General features: G+C 47.5%; 1 protein-coding gene across 1 annotated transcript in view; it reads right to left on the bottom strand.

Annotated features, from left to right (window-relative positions):
• Positions 1-9539: 9539 nt before the first annotated feature.
• The window catches only part of LOC105040359 (glutamine--tRNA ligase), a 57628-nt gene continuing 53512 nt past the window's right edge, over positions 9540-13655 (bottom strand). The window contains 7 exon segments of the mRNA XM_010916839.4: positions 9540-9826; positions 10005-10134; positions 10226-10315; positions 10416-10521; positions 10614-10714; positions 12946-13041; positions 13134-13233. Coding sequence (XP_010915141.2) covers positions 9729-9826; positions 10005-10134; positions 10226-10315; positions 10416-10521; positions 10614-10714; positions 12946-13041; positions 13134-13233 — 721 coding nt within the window. The 3' untranslated portion in view covers positions 9540-9728.

Here is a 13655-nt window from a genome sequence, read left to right as displayed (position 1 = left end):
CGGAAGATGAAGAGCATACGGCTTTCGTGACCGCCAAGGGCCTTTACTGCTACAGAGTAATGCCCTTCGGTCTGAAGAACGTCGGGGCTACCTACCAACGACTTATCAATAAGATCTTCAAAGATCAAATCGGTGCAACATGGAGGTGTACGTGATGACATGTGGTAAAGAGTGCGCAAATTCCAGATCACGTGCAAGATCTTGAGGAAACCTTCCGCACTCTACGACGACATCGGATGAAGCTAAATCCAACTAAATGCGCCTTCGGAGTGACTTCGGGGAAATTCCTTGGGTTCCTCGTTTCACAACGAGGAATCGAGGCCAATCCCGAGAAGATCAAAGCCATTGTCGATATGCGACATCCGGACAACAAAAGAGAGGTGCAGCAACTCAATGGAAGGATCGTCGCACTCAGCGATTCATCTCTCGGTCGGCTGAAAGATCCTCCCATTTTTTAAAATTCTGAGACAGGTGAAGGACTTTTCATGGTCGGATGAGTGCCGGCAGGCCTTTGAGGATCTGAAGAGGTACCTGGCCTCTCCGCCACTGCTTGTAAAGCCGGAAGTCGGAGAGACACTGTACCTCTATCTGGCTACTTTCCCTGAGGCGGTTAGCTCGGTGCTCGTCGAGAGAACGGGAACCGAATCCACCAACCTATATACTACACCAGCAAAGTGCTCCACGGTGCTGAAGCTCGGTATTCAAAGACGGAGAAGATGAAATTCGCCCGGATTGTGTCCGGCAATGACTCCGTCCGTATTTTCAAGCGCACGCCATTGTGGTCCTCACCGACCAACCCTGAAGGCGATATTGGCCGCCCCGAACATCAGGATGACTGGCGAAGTGGGCAATGAAGCTCAGCGAGTTCGACATCCAGTACCGACCGTGGCCTGCCTTGAAGGCCCAGGTCCTGGCCGACTTTATCGCGGAATGCCCGACAGCCGACCAAGGACGGAAGATGAGAGCTCCAAAGAAGTTGCTATCTCAGAGCCTGACCCCAGGTCTACCTGAGTGCTGCACATCGATGGAGCTTCCAATACTCGTGGGAGCGGGGTCGGGTTCCTGCTCACCAACTCGGAGGGGGTAGTCACTGAGTACGCCCTCCGATTCGATTTAAAGCCTCCAACAATCAAGCCGAATATGAGGCACTCCTCGCTGGCCTGAAAATGGCGAAAGAGCTTGGGATCGACTGCCTCCGAGTCTTCTCCGACTCCCAGCTGATTGTGGGGCAGGTCAAGGGCGAATTCGAGGTGCAGACCAGACTATGGCAAAGTATCTCCTGAAGATGAAAGATCTCGTGGCATGCTTCGGATATTTCGAGATCTCCCACATTCCTAGGTCGGAGAACGCTCGGACCGATGCACTCTCCAGGGTTGCGACTTCAGCTTATGATGCCTTTGGTCGGATGTTCGTGGAGAGTCTTGAGCAGCCAAGCGTCGACAGGCCCGAGGAGGTGCTACAACTAGCGCCGAGCCAAGCTGGATGGATCCGATCGTCCAGTACCTGACCGACGGAACTAGTCCTGAAGACCCTGCGGAGGCCAAACGGCTCCGATGGTCGGCCTCCCAGTACGTGATGATGGATGGCCGACTCTACAAAAGGTCATTCTCCCTCTCCTTGCTTAGATGCTTGGGACCGACCGACGCGGACTACGCGCTCAGAGAAGTACACGAAGAGATCTGCGGAAACCACTTGGGGGCAAATCCTTGGCCTACAAAGTCCTATGGTAAGGTTACTACTGGCCTACCATGAGGAAGGATGCAGCTGAGTTGGTTCGAAAGTGTGAGCCATGCCAGAGGTACGCCAACGTACAGCACCGACCAGCCAGCCAAATTACCCCGATCGTCGCCCCATGGCCCTTCGCCCAGTGGGGGATCGACATACTCGGCCCCTTCCCTCTGGCATCTGGCCAAAGGAAGTTCATAGTCGTCGCCATCGACTACTTCACTAAGTGGGTGAAAGCCAAGCCTCTGGCACAAATCACTGAGTGGAAGATGGAAGACTTCGTTCAGAAGTCCATCATCTTCAGGTTCGGATTGCCGAACACCATTATCACCGACAACGGACGACAATTCGACAATCAGGACTTCAGAGACTTCTGTGCGAGATTCCATATCACGCACCGACTAACCTAGTCGGGCACCCACAGTCCAACGGAGAAGTCGAGGTGACCAACCGAACCATTCTGCATGGACTTAAAACCCGACTGAATGAAGCCAAAGGCCTCTGGTCGAGGAGTTGAACTCCGTCCTATAGGCATACCGAACGACACCCTGTGTCCCAATCGGAGAATCACCCTTCAGCTTGGCCTATGGGACGGAGGCGATGATACCGCTCAAGATTGGGCTACCATCGACTAGAGTCGAGCAGTATCAGGAGCCAGACAACTCTGAGTGTCGGAGGGCCGACCTGACCTCCTGCCTGAACTCCGATGCGAGCTCGACTCCGCATGGCTTCTTACCGACAGAGAGTAGCCCGATACTACAACGTCAAGGTCAAGCCGAGGCACTTCAGGCCTGGAGACCTAGTCCTAAGAAAAGCAGAAGTCTCAAAGCCTCTAGACCAGGAAAAATTGGCTCCGAACTGAGAAGGACCCTACAAGGTAGTGGACACCTACGGGCCGAGAGCTTACCGATTGGAGACTCTAGAGGGGAACGCCATTCCCGGACCTGGAATGCCGACAATCTAAAGTTGTACTACCAGTGAGATTTGTATCCCCTCAACCGGAATACGAATTCAGTTTCAAAACTTCAAAGTCGAGATCTTGACTCTTCGACTGTGAGTCGGCGCTCGTCGGGAATACAAGCTCCGGCGCCCCGACTTGGGCCCAACGTTCCATTGAGAATCGACGGCCCGATCGCCGACAACACATCGGATACTTACGATGACCGATGTATCCATAACGATGGGAGCTACACTCCTTCTACAGACAGACTCTCAGACAAAACAATCGGCTAGCTTGCCGACTTGGCCCCAGCCAAAAAGGGCTAAGCGCCAACGCGACCAAGGTCACATTCCAGCCTACCGACCAGGTCACGATCGATCGAAGGATATTCGGCTTACCACCGTTTATCACGCGCTGCGACGTGTGTGCCCGACCACAGTCTGGATAACGGAAACTCGACTTGCCATCATTTTTCCCGACCGAAATGCGCCGGACGCTATTCGACCGAACGCATCGGACGCTATTCGACTGGTCACATCGGACGACTTTCGACCCAACGGACATGTGTCTGGAGGTTGGTCGACCTTGACTCAACGAACGTGCCCGACTCATGTCGGGGCGAGCATACTTGACTTTGACCTCCGACTCACGACCGGGTGACGGACGTTCGGCTCAGGCCTCCGACGGTCGCACACTACGACCACCGGGACGGACGGTCTGTGATCGGAATTCACCTTGCCTTTTCCATGGTGCACGTTACCGACTATCTCGGCTAAGACTGGGATGTTACCGAGTGACCTAATAAGGTATGTCGGGTCTACGACTCTACGACTTTACGACCCTAAGTCAGAGTGCATCTTAACATGCAAAGGGAAGAAAGCTGAAAATGCTTAATTTCATTAAGTCTACAAAATTGGGCCGAAGCCCGATTACAAGTACATGAAGCAAAACGAAAGCAACAAGACCCCGATTATTCTTCGGAGTCGACCTCTTCGATCGGGAGGAGCTCGGGGGCAGCCGGTGTATCCACTCCGGTCGGTGCTGGGTCGGAGGTCAGGGCCGTCTCCTCTTTGGTGATCTGCTCCGGGACGGTTTCCTCCACCGCAGTAGCATCTCCCGAGATGGGTCGGCCACCTCTTCCGTGGCTTGGTCCTCGGGTCCTGGGGGACGATGCCACTGAGGTCGAGCTCCGGGTACAAAGCCTGGACTGCATCCCGAGCGTCTTCGTACCCCACCCGGTAGACGCGAAGCCACTTTCCAGGAGTTCCTCCCGATATTTGTCGAGCCGCGGAAGTCCTCCACCGGCCGACCCAATGACTCCTTCGCCGACCTCACCTCCGCCTCCGCCCGATCAAGTGACTCTTTCGCCGACTCTGCCTCCGCTTCGCTATGTCAGCGTCGGCCTGGCAATTGACAAGTCCTCCTCGCCTTGGCGAGATTCTCCAGGCTAACCCGGAGCTGCTCGCGCTCGGCCTCGAGTTTGGCGACGACGCCATCCCGTTCGCACCGCAGTCGGTGAGCGGTTCGGCCCTTGCGCTTGGCTTCCCACGGGCCGACTTGAGTTCGCCCCGAGGCAGCCAAGGCATCTATGAGACGAGAGATCTCATCCTCAAGTCTCGCCTCCCGATCGGTCGACAGCTTCAACTGCTCGACCAGTACCACCTTATCGCTTCGGCGCTACCGCCTTGTCCTTCCAGGCCGCCCGGACATCCCCGAACCTCGGTATCCGGCCTCTAATTTGGGCATAGTGTAAATCAACTGCAAACAGAAGCCGACCGTCAGAAAGATAAATAATAAAGACAGCATGAAGGAAGGAGGCGAGGCAAAACTTACCCCGATCATGGTCGGGTAAAAGGAAGACAGCATCTCGGTCACCTGCCGAGCCTTCAGAACCTCCACGTCGGTCGGAAGGAGGGTCCCCTGGCATAATCTCCTGGCCAAGTTATGGTCGGCCAGGGCTGACGCTCCCTCGGGGACCCGAGTGCCAGACGACGTGGCGCGACCCCCCGACCTCGAGTCGTCTGTGGGGCCATTGGGGCCTTCCCTCGACCGACCGTCCAGGCCCCGTAGATCGGGGAAGGAGGGGAAGCTCGAACTTGATTGAGCTCCCCCGAGGCAGCAACGGGAGCCGACGAAGGATGTTCGAGCTCCCGAAACCACATCCTGCGCCTCCTCCATCGGTGAAACCACCGATGCCTCCTTCGGCCATTCCCTCCACCGGCTGCTCCTCCGGTGGTGCCGCCGTGCCGAAAGCGCAATGACCGGCTCCGACTGGTCAGCTGCCGACACGGTGGCGGTCGGCGCTATTGTAGAGGGCCTCTTCGACGGTCGTGAGGGCCCGACCCCGACGCCGACCTCTTCCTCGCCGCATATTGTCCGATCTCGACGTCGGTCGGCCTCATCCTCGATGGCGTACCTGCAATATTCAATGAGAGAATCAGTACATGTTCGGGACAAACGCGAAGCGAAAGACAATCGATGGATCGGGCAGTACCTAGACGGGGACCAGGCTCAGGCCAGCATCATAGAGGGCTTGTTCGGTAACAACTTCCCTCTACTTCGGTACCGACATGTCTTTGAGTCGGTAGAAATCCTCCCGGTCGTCTGCCTCCACTCGGCTGTTCTCGTTCGCCTCAGTCCGAGGTCGCCCCAGCAGGAAGGAAAACCCCAAGGAAAAGAAGAGGAAACAAAAAAGAACTGATTCTTCCATCCATTAATGGACGATGGAAGACAGTGATGAAAGAAAGGCCCTTCCGGGGATTGAAGAGCCACCACCCTCGGACTTTAGGGATGGGGTCGGAGGACGAAGAACGCCCGAAAGAGAGAGATTCGAGGGTTGGTCGGCAAAAGCTGACACAATAGAGCAAAGCTGATTATTAACCGAACTGAGTTCAGCGCCAAGTTGTGCGGACAAAAGTCCGTAATAATCTAGAAGATTCCGAACAAACTTCGAATCGGAGACGAAGACCAGCCCGAGGTCCTCGACATATAAGAGCCACCTGGCCCGCGGGCGGGTTGTTGACCCGTCCCCCGGCCCCAGGGCGAAGAGTCAGAACTGCTCCGGGATACAATACTGATCCCGAAGCCGATCGACATTCGGCCCCGAAAGTGAAGAGACCTCCACTTCCGGGTCGACCGAAGATCATCAGTAGATTCCCGGCTGAGCTCCCCGAGGAGAAGTCCTGGCCATGATGCCAAGAACCAGGAGAAGGAAAAGACAGAGAAGAAGAAGGGGAGAGGATTTCAAAAAAAGCAAGAAGAAGGCGAAAGGAAACAAAAGTCTCGGATGGACCTTCCAAGGAATGAAAACAGGAGTAGCTACCTGGGACGGGAGGGACCGCTCGGGGCAGAGTCCTGCAGCAAACCGTGAAAAGTGAAGTTCTGGACACGAGTGACCCCATATTTATAGGCCCCTCGACGGTCGGGATGGGAGTGCGCCGACGAGGACCTCTCGATGATCGACACGTGGCAACATCCGGGCCCTCCTCCGGCCCGACGGTTCGACGCACCATCCCGGATCGGGCCACGTCGCCTTCATTTGTTCGAACGGCTCCGGCCCAACGACCTCCCGACACGTGGCGGAAAAAGCCGCGCCTCATATTAATTCGCTGACGGGTTGCCATTCCCGAGGGATGCCTGACGGACGGTCCGTGCTTCCCAAGGGAGCGCCAGACGGCGGTTTTGGTCCGAAAATCGTCTGACACCGGTCGCCCGACCCGGATCGCCTGACACCGGATCTCTGACATGAATCATCGAACGTCAATGTCTTGACACCGACTTGTCCGATCGTCCGACCCAGATCGTCTGACACCAGATCGTTCCGACCGGATCGTCTGACACCAGATCGTCCGACTCCGGATCGCTGACACCGATCATCTGACATCAATCATCGAACGTCAAGTCGTCTACACCCGACTTGTCCGGATCTCCGTTGGTGAGATCAGCAGAATCAGGGTGTGACCAGTAAGATCCACTCCTTTCGCCCGACGCCCCACCTGCCAATGCTGGTGAAGCGCTGGCTGACACGACATCCGACTCAAGAGTGGGGGGACAACTGTTGGGATATACCGACCGACCCTGATGCCGACTCACCGACAGATCACGATGCCGACCCATCCTCTCACGCTGACTCACTGTCGGGCCCGCCTGACCAGCACCCAACTCTGCCGACCGACGACTGCCGACACCGACCGACCGAGTATACATCGGACGGGCAGACCCTCTCCGCTCTCGACTGGTTGAACTGCGGAGCCCGGTATCCGACTCTCGCAAGGCGTCCGACTAGCCAAACTGGGGAGCCTAATATCCGACTCTCGCAGCACCCCGACTATCCGTCGAGGGTACCTGGGCTGTCACCCGCATCTTCGACCAGGCCCCGCATATACAGTCGTCACTCCTTCAAACGCCGTACGACCACCAGAGGCTGTCTGTCCTGACAGCGGCGTGCGCTTAAGCCGCCCTGGGGCGTTGTCCCACCTAAGACATGGGTCAACCCTAGCGATTTGACAGCCCCACAGCGATTTGACAGCCCCACTACGATTTGACAGTCCTCGGCGATTTGACAATTTTCTATTGCCGGCGCCATTAATGACGGCGCCATGCTGCGCCCCACTATAAAACGGGGAAGGCAACAGTGCTGAAGAGGTCCCTTCGAAACCCCTAGCTCTCTCTCTCTCTCACTGAGCTCCTTGATTCTTTTCTACTGTTGCCTAGTCTCCTCTCTGACTTGACCGTCGGAGGGTCTCCGTCGGAGACACCTCCGGTCAGTGCGGACTTCTTTTGCAGGCGCTCGTTCCCGGCGACCAGCGACGAGGGGATTGGCTGCAACAGTTCTAATTTGTGACACCATCAGTAATTGTTATGTAATGAAGTCTCTCTCTTAACTGTACTAGAAAAAAAGAAAAAAAAAATTCTTTCTCTTAACTCTTGATTAGAGCTTAATCATGTTACTCTAGGACAATTTCATACTATGTTTGTTACCGTTAGTGTCTTCACCATTGCTAATTGTATCTTTATATGCAGTTGGAACTAGATTTGTTCTATTGTTTGTATTAACAAGGTCCACAATCTCAGTGCGTTACCATACTAAGACAAGCATGCCTTTTGCTTTCCCCTCGTAACTCCTGTTTCTCCGAGGAAAAAGAATTTCACATTCTTCCTTTCGGAAAGGAAGGATTAGCAAAATTCTATTGATTGCTGCTTTCTCCGACCTTCGAGAAAAATAGAGAAGTTACAATAGAGAAGCAACTCTTTTCTTCTCCGGTGCCACATAGCGGACAGCATGGCGGTGTTTTCATCTTCCTTTTTTTCAGGTTTTCAGCTGTCAATGTGCTATTGTTGAAAGCTAACCAGGTGAAAATCTTCACCATTTCGCGCAGTGGAACTTTCCATCCGTTGTTGGCCCAGCAAGACCCGACTCCACCATTGCTTAGGCAAAAATAGTAGTCTTTTACTGAAAATATCTTGTTCTGACTCCATTTCCGTTCCACTTTATTCTTCTCTATTGTGAGAATTACATCTTTGAACTGTGAGAGCATGGATTCGAGAGATTCCTCGCAGTTCAAAAGGTCCATTTATAAGGATGAATGTGCGGGAGGCTGTTGAAGTAGCATTAAATGCCCCAGTTATTTGCGTGAAATTTGAAATTAGAGCCTGAAGGCGAAGGTAAATTTGATGTGCCAAACAATTGCTAGCATAGACATGAACACTAATTTTTATTAGGAGCCTGCTTCCTGCTACACTGTTAAGACCCTCTTCTCCTCATGGTACTTCATGCGGCTACATAATCCCATAAGAATGAGGTGTTCATTCTGTTTATCCGGCTGTAATCTCAAGTTTGCTATGCACCAGGGCTGTGTCTCCATCAGATTCGTACTGAAATCCTATGGCCTGATGTAGAGAGGCATAAAGTTCTGCATTGAATTGCTAATATAATGCTTTGATTTAGTCGATGATTGTTGGACCAGGACACATAAGACCATGAAGACCTGCTTTCATGCCTTGTGTGAATGTCGAAGATGAATTCATAGATTGTGGCTTCTCGCAGCTAGCATCGGCCATCGGGCACCTGGATGCATGCACAAAAGAGGCTTTTCAGAGTATTTGAACCCAAATGCTTTATATTTTTTTGAAAAAAAAAAATAGGAGTCCAAATAAAGATCTACACCTTGATTTTGATCTCAATGTTTAAATTTTTTAAAATCCAGAAATAGTTTATTTTTAGTTTTGACTTGTGCAACGTTTAGTCTAAAATTTAATGTATGGCATGAAGTCTTTCCTTTAATTTGCATCTGAGTTTATCAATTTATTAACTTGCCACTTGGCAGGCAACAGCCACCCAATGCAATGGCTATAAACCTGGCTTCCAAGTCTAAAAAGCGTACGAGTTGCAACGCCATACGGATTTTTGTTTTTTTCTGGCTAAAAACGTATGTAAGATTTTCATGTTCTGCGCCTTCGCAAGCAACAGCCTCAGATGCAATAAAGGTAAACCAGACAAAGTGATCACAACCCTCCTAAATAATTAAAGGTTACAGGCATGAATCATAGATAATGCATCGGTAATTTCTGAGTAGACCCAAATAGATAGACCTATATTAGATATATGGAATAAATCCAACTTCCAATTCCCTAGCAACCATTCACAGTAATCAGTACAACAGGGGAACCGGCCAGCAGCCAATTTGTAGCGGAGCATGGCAACAGGGGCCTTGCACTGCTGAGTTCACGCACCGCATAATGCTGTTGCCAACATTTCCGGATATATTTACTCAAAAGCAGTGTAGATCATCCGGCTCGTCCCACACACACACAGGGTGGGGAGGTCCTGTCTCCCACGGGCCACCAATGGGGATCGTTAATGATTTCACCAAAATGAGTACAAGTGGCAAAAATACAAATATTGGCATCATGTTGAAAAGGTTAAACAGGGAAAAAAAAAAAGGACAAAATTCCTACACCTTCATCTATATTTTTGACGAATATTATGATGCTTTCAGCAGAGCCTTTTTCATTTCATGTTACAAATGTAGTTAAAAAAGAACGGCTCCAGTGGCACATGGACCTATTTGTTTCCACCTTTGGAATAGGAATCGCGAAGGGTAACAGTTCTGTTCAAAACCAGCTTTCCTGGGGTTGTATCCGGATCCACAGCAAAGTAGCCTGAAACAGAAGAAAGAATTGCAGAGTCCCAAAGAACGCAAATAATTATGGAATCCTCAGTTCAATATAGACAATTGCAAAGAACGAAAATATGGATCATACAAAGATCCGCAAGTTTTGCATTCAGACAGTTCAATTCAGGTATAAAGCAAACTGGAAACAGAAAACCAGATGTTACCAAGCCTTTCAAATTGAAACTTGTCACCCAGTACAGCACTGGCAAGTGAAGGTACCGCATATGCTTCCGGTATCACCTCCTTAGAACAGGGATTCAAATCAGATAGCCAGTCTTCCAGTTCAGCAGGATTCTGATGTGCAACAGTTTTTAAGAACAACTCATCGCACAATCATTTGGCAAAGACCAAAAGAAAACAGGCAACTAAAAATAGCAATACCCACCTCAGAAAGAAATAAATTATCAAATAATCTTACTTCAACCTTGAGCGGATCAAACCCAGGAGATGGTTGAGCAACCCAATGAATAACACCCTGCATTAGTTATCAAGAAAATTAACTGATTATCTATTATCTCTGGAATTGCTATCTGTTATGTGCTTTTCTGATAACCATCAAAAAGCAAATTAGAAACCTTCGGTTTTGTTTTCTTTGAAGGATCATACTCAGCTCGGATCTCGACTATAGTATCTGAATCATTCCCATATACAACTTCGGTGCATTTTATAGGGAAGGCATACCTGCATTTTGGGAAAAAAAATGAGGAACATTTTGTATACATGCAGCTATCTTAAACACACAAGATAGATTTTATAGTTCTATTTATACTTGCCTGAGGAGGACAGATTTACCAGGGGCAAGCCCATAATAATCCTTTGAATCTTTGAGACGAAAATCGGAATGTTCAATGTATACAACATTCGTGAAAGGAACCTATAGCAAGACCTTTAAGATATTGATTAATATCACGTAGCAAACCCTGTCAGTTTATGCAACAAAAATGAATGATGAAAATATTTATCTTATCATGCTACAAGAAGTTTTCTGTAGTCCACCAAAAAAAAAAAAGTGAACTTCTATGCACTAGGACCTAAGCCAAAATCTTTCCCAGAAAAGGGAAAATATTCTCTGGATGTTTTGTTATCTGGAAAAAAATTTCTTGGCTTAAACCAAATAAGGAAAATAGACAATGAAAATTGCAACTTCCCTGTGCATATGGAAAACTAATTTCCCTACTCATAATTCCCTGCAGAGCAAACAACTGGAAAGCTGGTTTTCCAGAAAAAAGTAATTTCTTAAATCCACTGCAGAGAACCAAACAAGCATAACAAGACTAGATTCATTTGAAATATAAAACCTATGCCAGAAACAGCAGAAAGAATTCCACAATGAAATGAGCTGGCATAGTTGTCAGTTTTAAAGGCCAACCCTCACAGAACATAAAAAAATTCACAGTCCAGGATGGCTTCATGCAAATGAAACGGAAAAAAGAAAATTACAAGGATCATGCAGCTTCAGGAGTGAAAAGCCAGAGGAACAGATACCTACCTGACTACAATCTAGAAATTACAGAAGAACCTGGACAAAATTATTCATGAGAGGTCATTTCAAAAATTATTATTATATGCAACATATTCGAGTTTAATCCGTGTCCAGCTATAATATAAGAATACGTGAGCACGTGGCTTATAGTTCAAACCCTGATTACAGGATGAACCATAACGTTGCTACAAATCTGGGAGTGCTTATGTTTTCAGAAAATCCAAGCAGTTTCCAGTCACTTGTTTGCACCACAATCACCAATAAATAAGGAAGACTTGCTAAACAGGCCCACACAAATTTTGTTAGCTACTAGATGCAAATTGACTCAGCTAGCATTCGTCAAATTTGCACAGGAAGCAATTTTGGACAGCTATCACTTATAATATACTGCCTCTACACATTTCAATGATGCTGAATAATACTATATATTCTAGAACTGATAAATTGAAGAAAATAAGTAACAACCACAAGTAACAACTACATGAATATAACTACAGTCAGCCTCAGCCTTGGACTTTCAGCATCTTAACAAATTTGGTACGAGAGAAACGAAAATGATCAGCAACCATGATAAAAAGTGGCAACTAAACAGAACTCGTACACCAGCTCTCACAGTTAAAAGTTCTAAAACAGAGCACTTGTAACTACAGATTCAAAATATTTCAGTTATCTCAGTACAAAGAATTGTTGCAACTGGTAAAGGATTTAAATTGCAACGCCTGGTGAACTAGATACATATTCACATAGTAACAACAACTACAGATGATATTCTTGGTTATTGTAGGTGCCAATCAGATATCAGGATTAATGGTGATTCTTGATGTCTATATAAGGTCTAATGCACCTTTCTCTTGGTCTACAATAAAAAATAGCAAAAACTTATTTTTTAATAAAAAAACTATGGTCTGGCAGTATGAATCGTTCCTTCAGTTCAAAGACTTCAGTAGCGATCAGTTACAAATGGCAGCTACAGAGTATGCCCTAAATAATTTTGCAGACACAGCAAAATGTCATCTAGATGCCAGTCAATAAGGATTAATAACAATAATATATACCAAGACCTATGAGCTGATCTAATCAAGCTGCATGTGAACGTATAGCTGACATTAGATCTAAAGAATACCAGTTTGAGTACTTGTATTGAACCTTAAAGTGTATGTTGACGACCAAATGTGGGATTTAGATATTGCTGCATTAAAATTTTTCATCCCCAAAGGTGATTTAATTTTTTGTAGTGATGCTGTGCATCACCACACAGTGTTACTAAATACTAATATCATCTGTAAATAAGCACTTTCCCATAATACCTCCAATGCAACCTGGAGAAGCATGCAAATTTGTCATTTGAACGTACCTAACACATGAGAAAGTGTGGAATATTATATTTAGAACTCAAAGTTATAAATGCATTGACAAATACACATGACTATTTATATTCCGCGAAATTAGATAATGTACAATATTGACACAAGTATATGACTATGAAATAACTAACAAGTTGATAGACGAACAATAGCTTAGGCAAATACTCTCCAAACATTCCTTCTGCTTGAGAGTGCTCTTGTATAGCTCTTAGATGGGAAACAAAATAACAATAAGAATTTACGTTCATTGGTAAGTACCTTGTAGAAAGAAGAAACATCATCCGAAGGAGCATCAGGCCACATCTTTGCATCAAGATCTATTATAACTCCACTGTCAAGATTTGTGATGACAACCTAGTAAGAGCAAATTTAGTAAAAATTGAAGGAAAACTATAGGCATTAAATGACAAAAACAAAAAGAGTATCATTTGAAAGTTAATCGATACCTTAAGAGGATGCAACACAACCATAGTTCGAGGTGCGGTTTTGTTGAGCTCTTCTCTTATGTGATACTCAAGACGATCAACGCGTATCATACTATTATCACTGTACACTAAGGTTTAGTGGGTAACTGTTCTAAACAAAAAAGCATGTTAACATAAACACCAATTTAGAGTTCATGTTTCATTTAAAATGTTGTAGTGATATTAATGGAACAATAGGATCTCTTAATTTATTTCATACCCAGACCACTATTTTTCATGACAAAAAAAAAAAAAAAGAAAAAAATGGAAAATATTTCAGCAGTTGATTAGTATCAAAACCATTATACTTATGCCAATTATGCTTGACCATAATTAGACAACTGAATGGAATCTAGTTGTGAGAGAGTATGCATGGTGAAGACTGAAGACTTTTTTATACAGGAAATTCTATAAAGAAAAATGAATAATGCCCAAAAGACAGTTTATGGTCAGAACTGGGAAGGCAGCAGCATAATATCTTTTAAAGCCAAGCACCACAAACTC

The sequence above is a fragment of the Elaeis guineensis genome, chromosome 3 (assembly GCF_000442705.2).
Source record: "Elaeis guineensis isolate ETL-2024a chromosome 3, EG11, whole genome shotgun sequence".
In the NCBI taxonomy this organism is placed as follows: domain Eukaryota; kingdom Viridiplantae; phylum Streptophyta; class Magnoliopsida; order Arecales; family Arecaceae; genus Elaeis; species Elaeis guineensis.
This window is presented reverse-complemented; position numbering and strand designations above follow the sequence as displayed.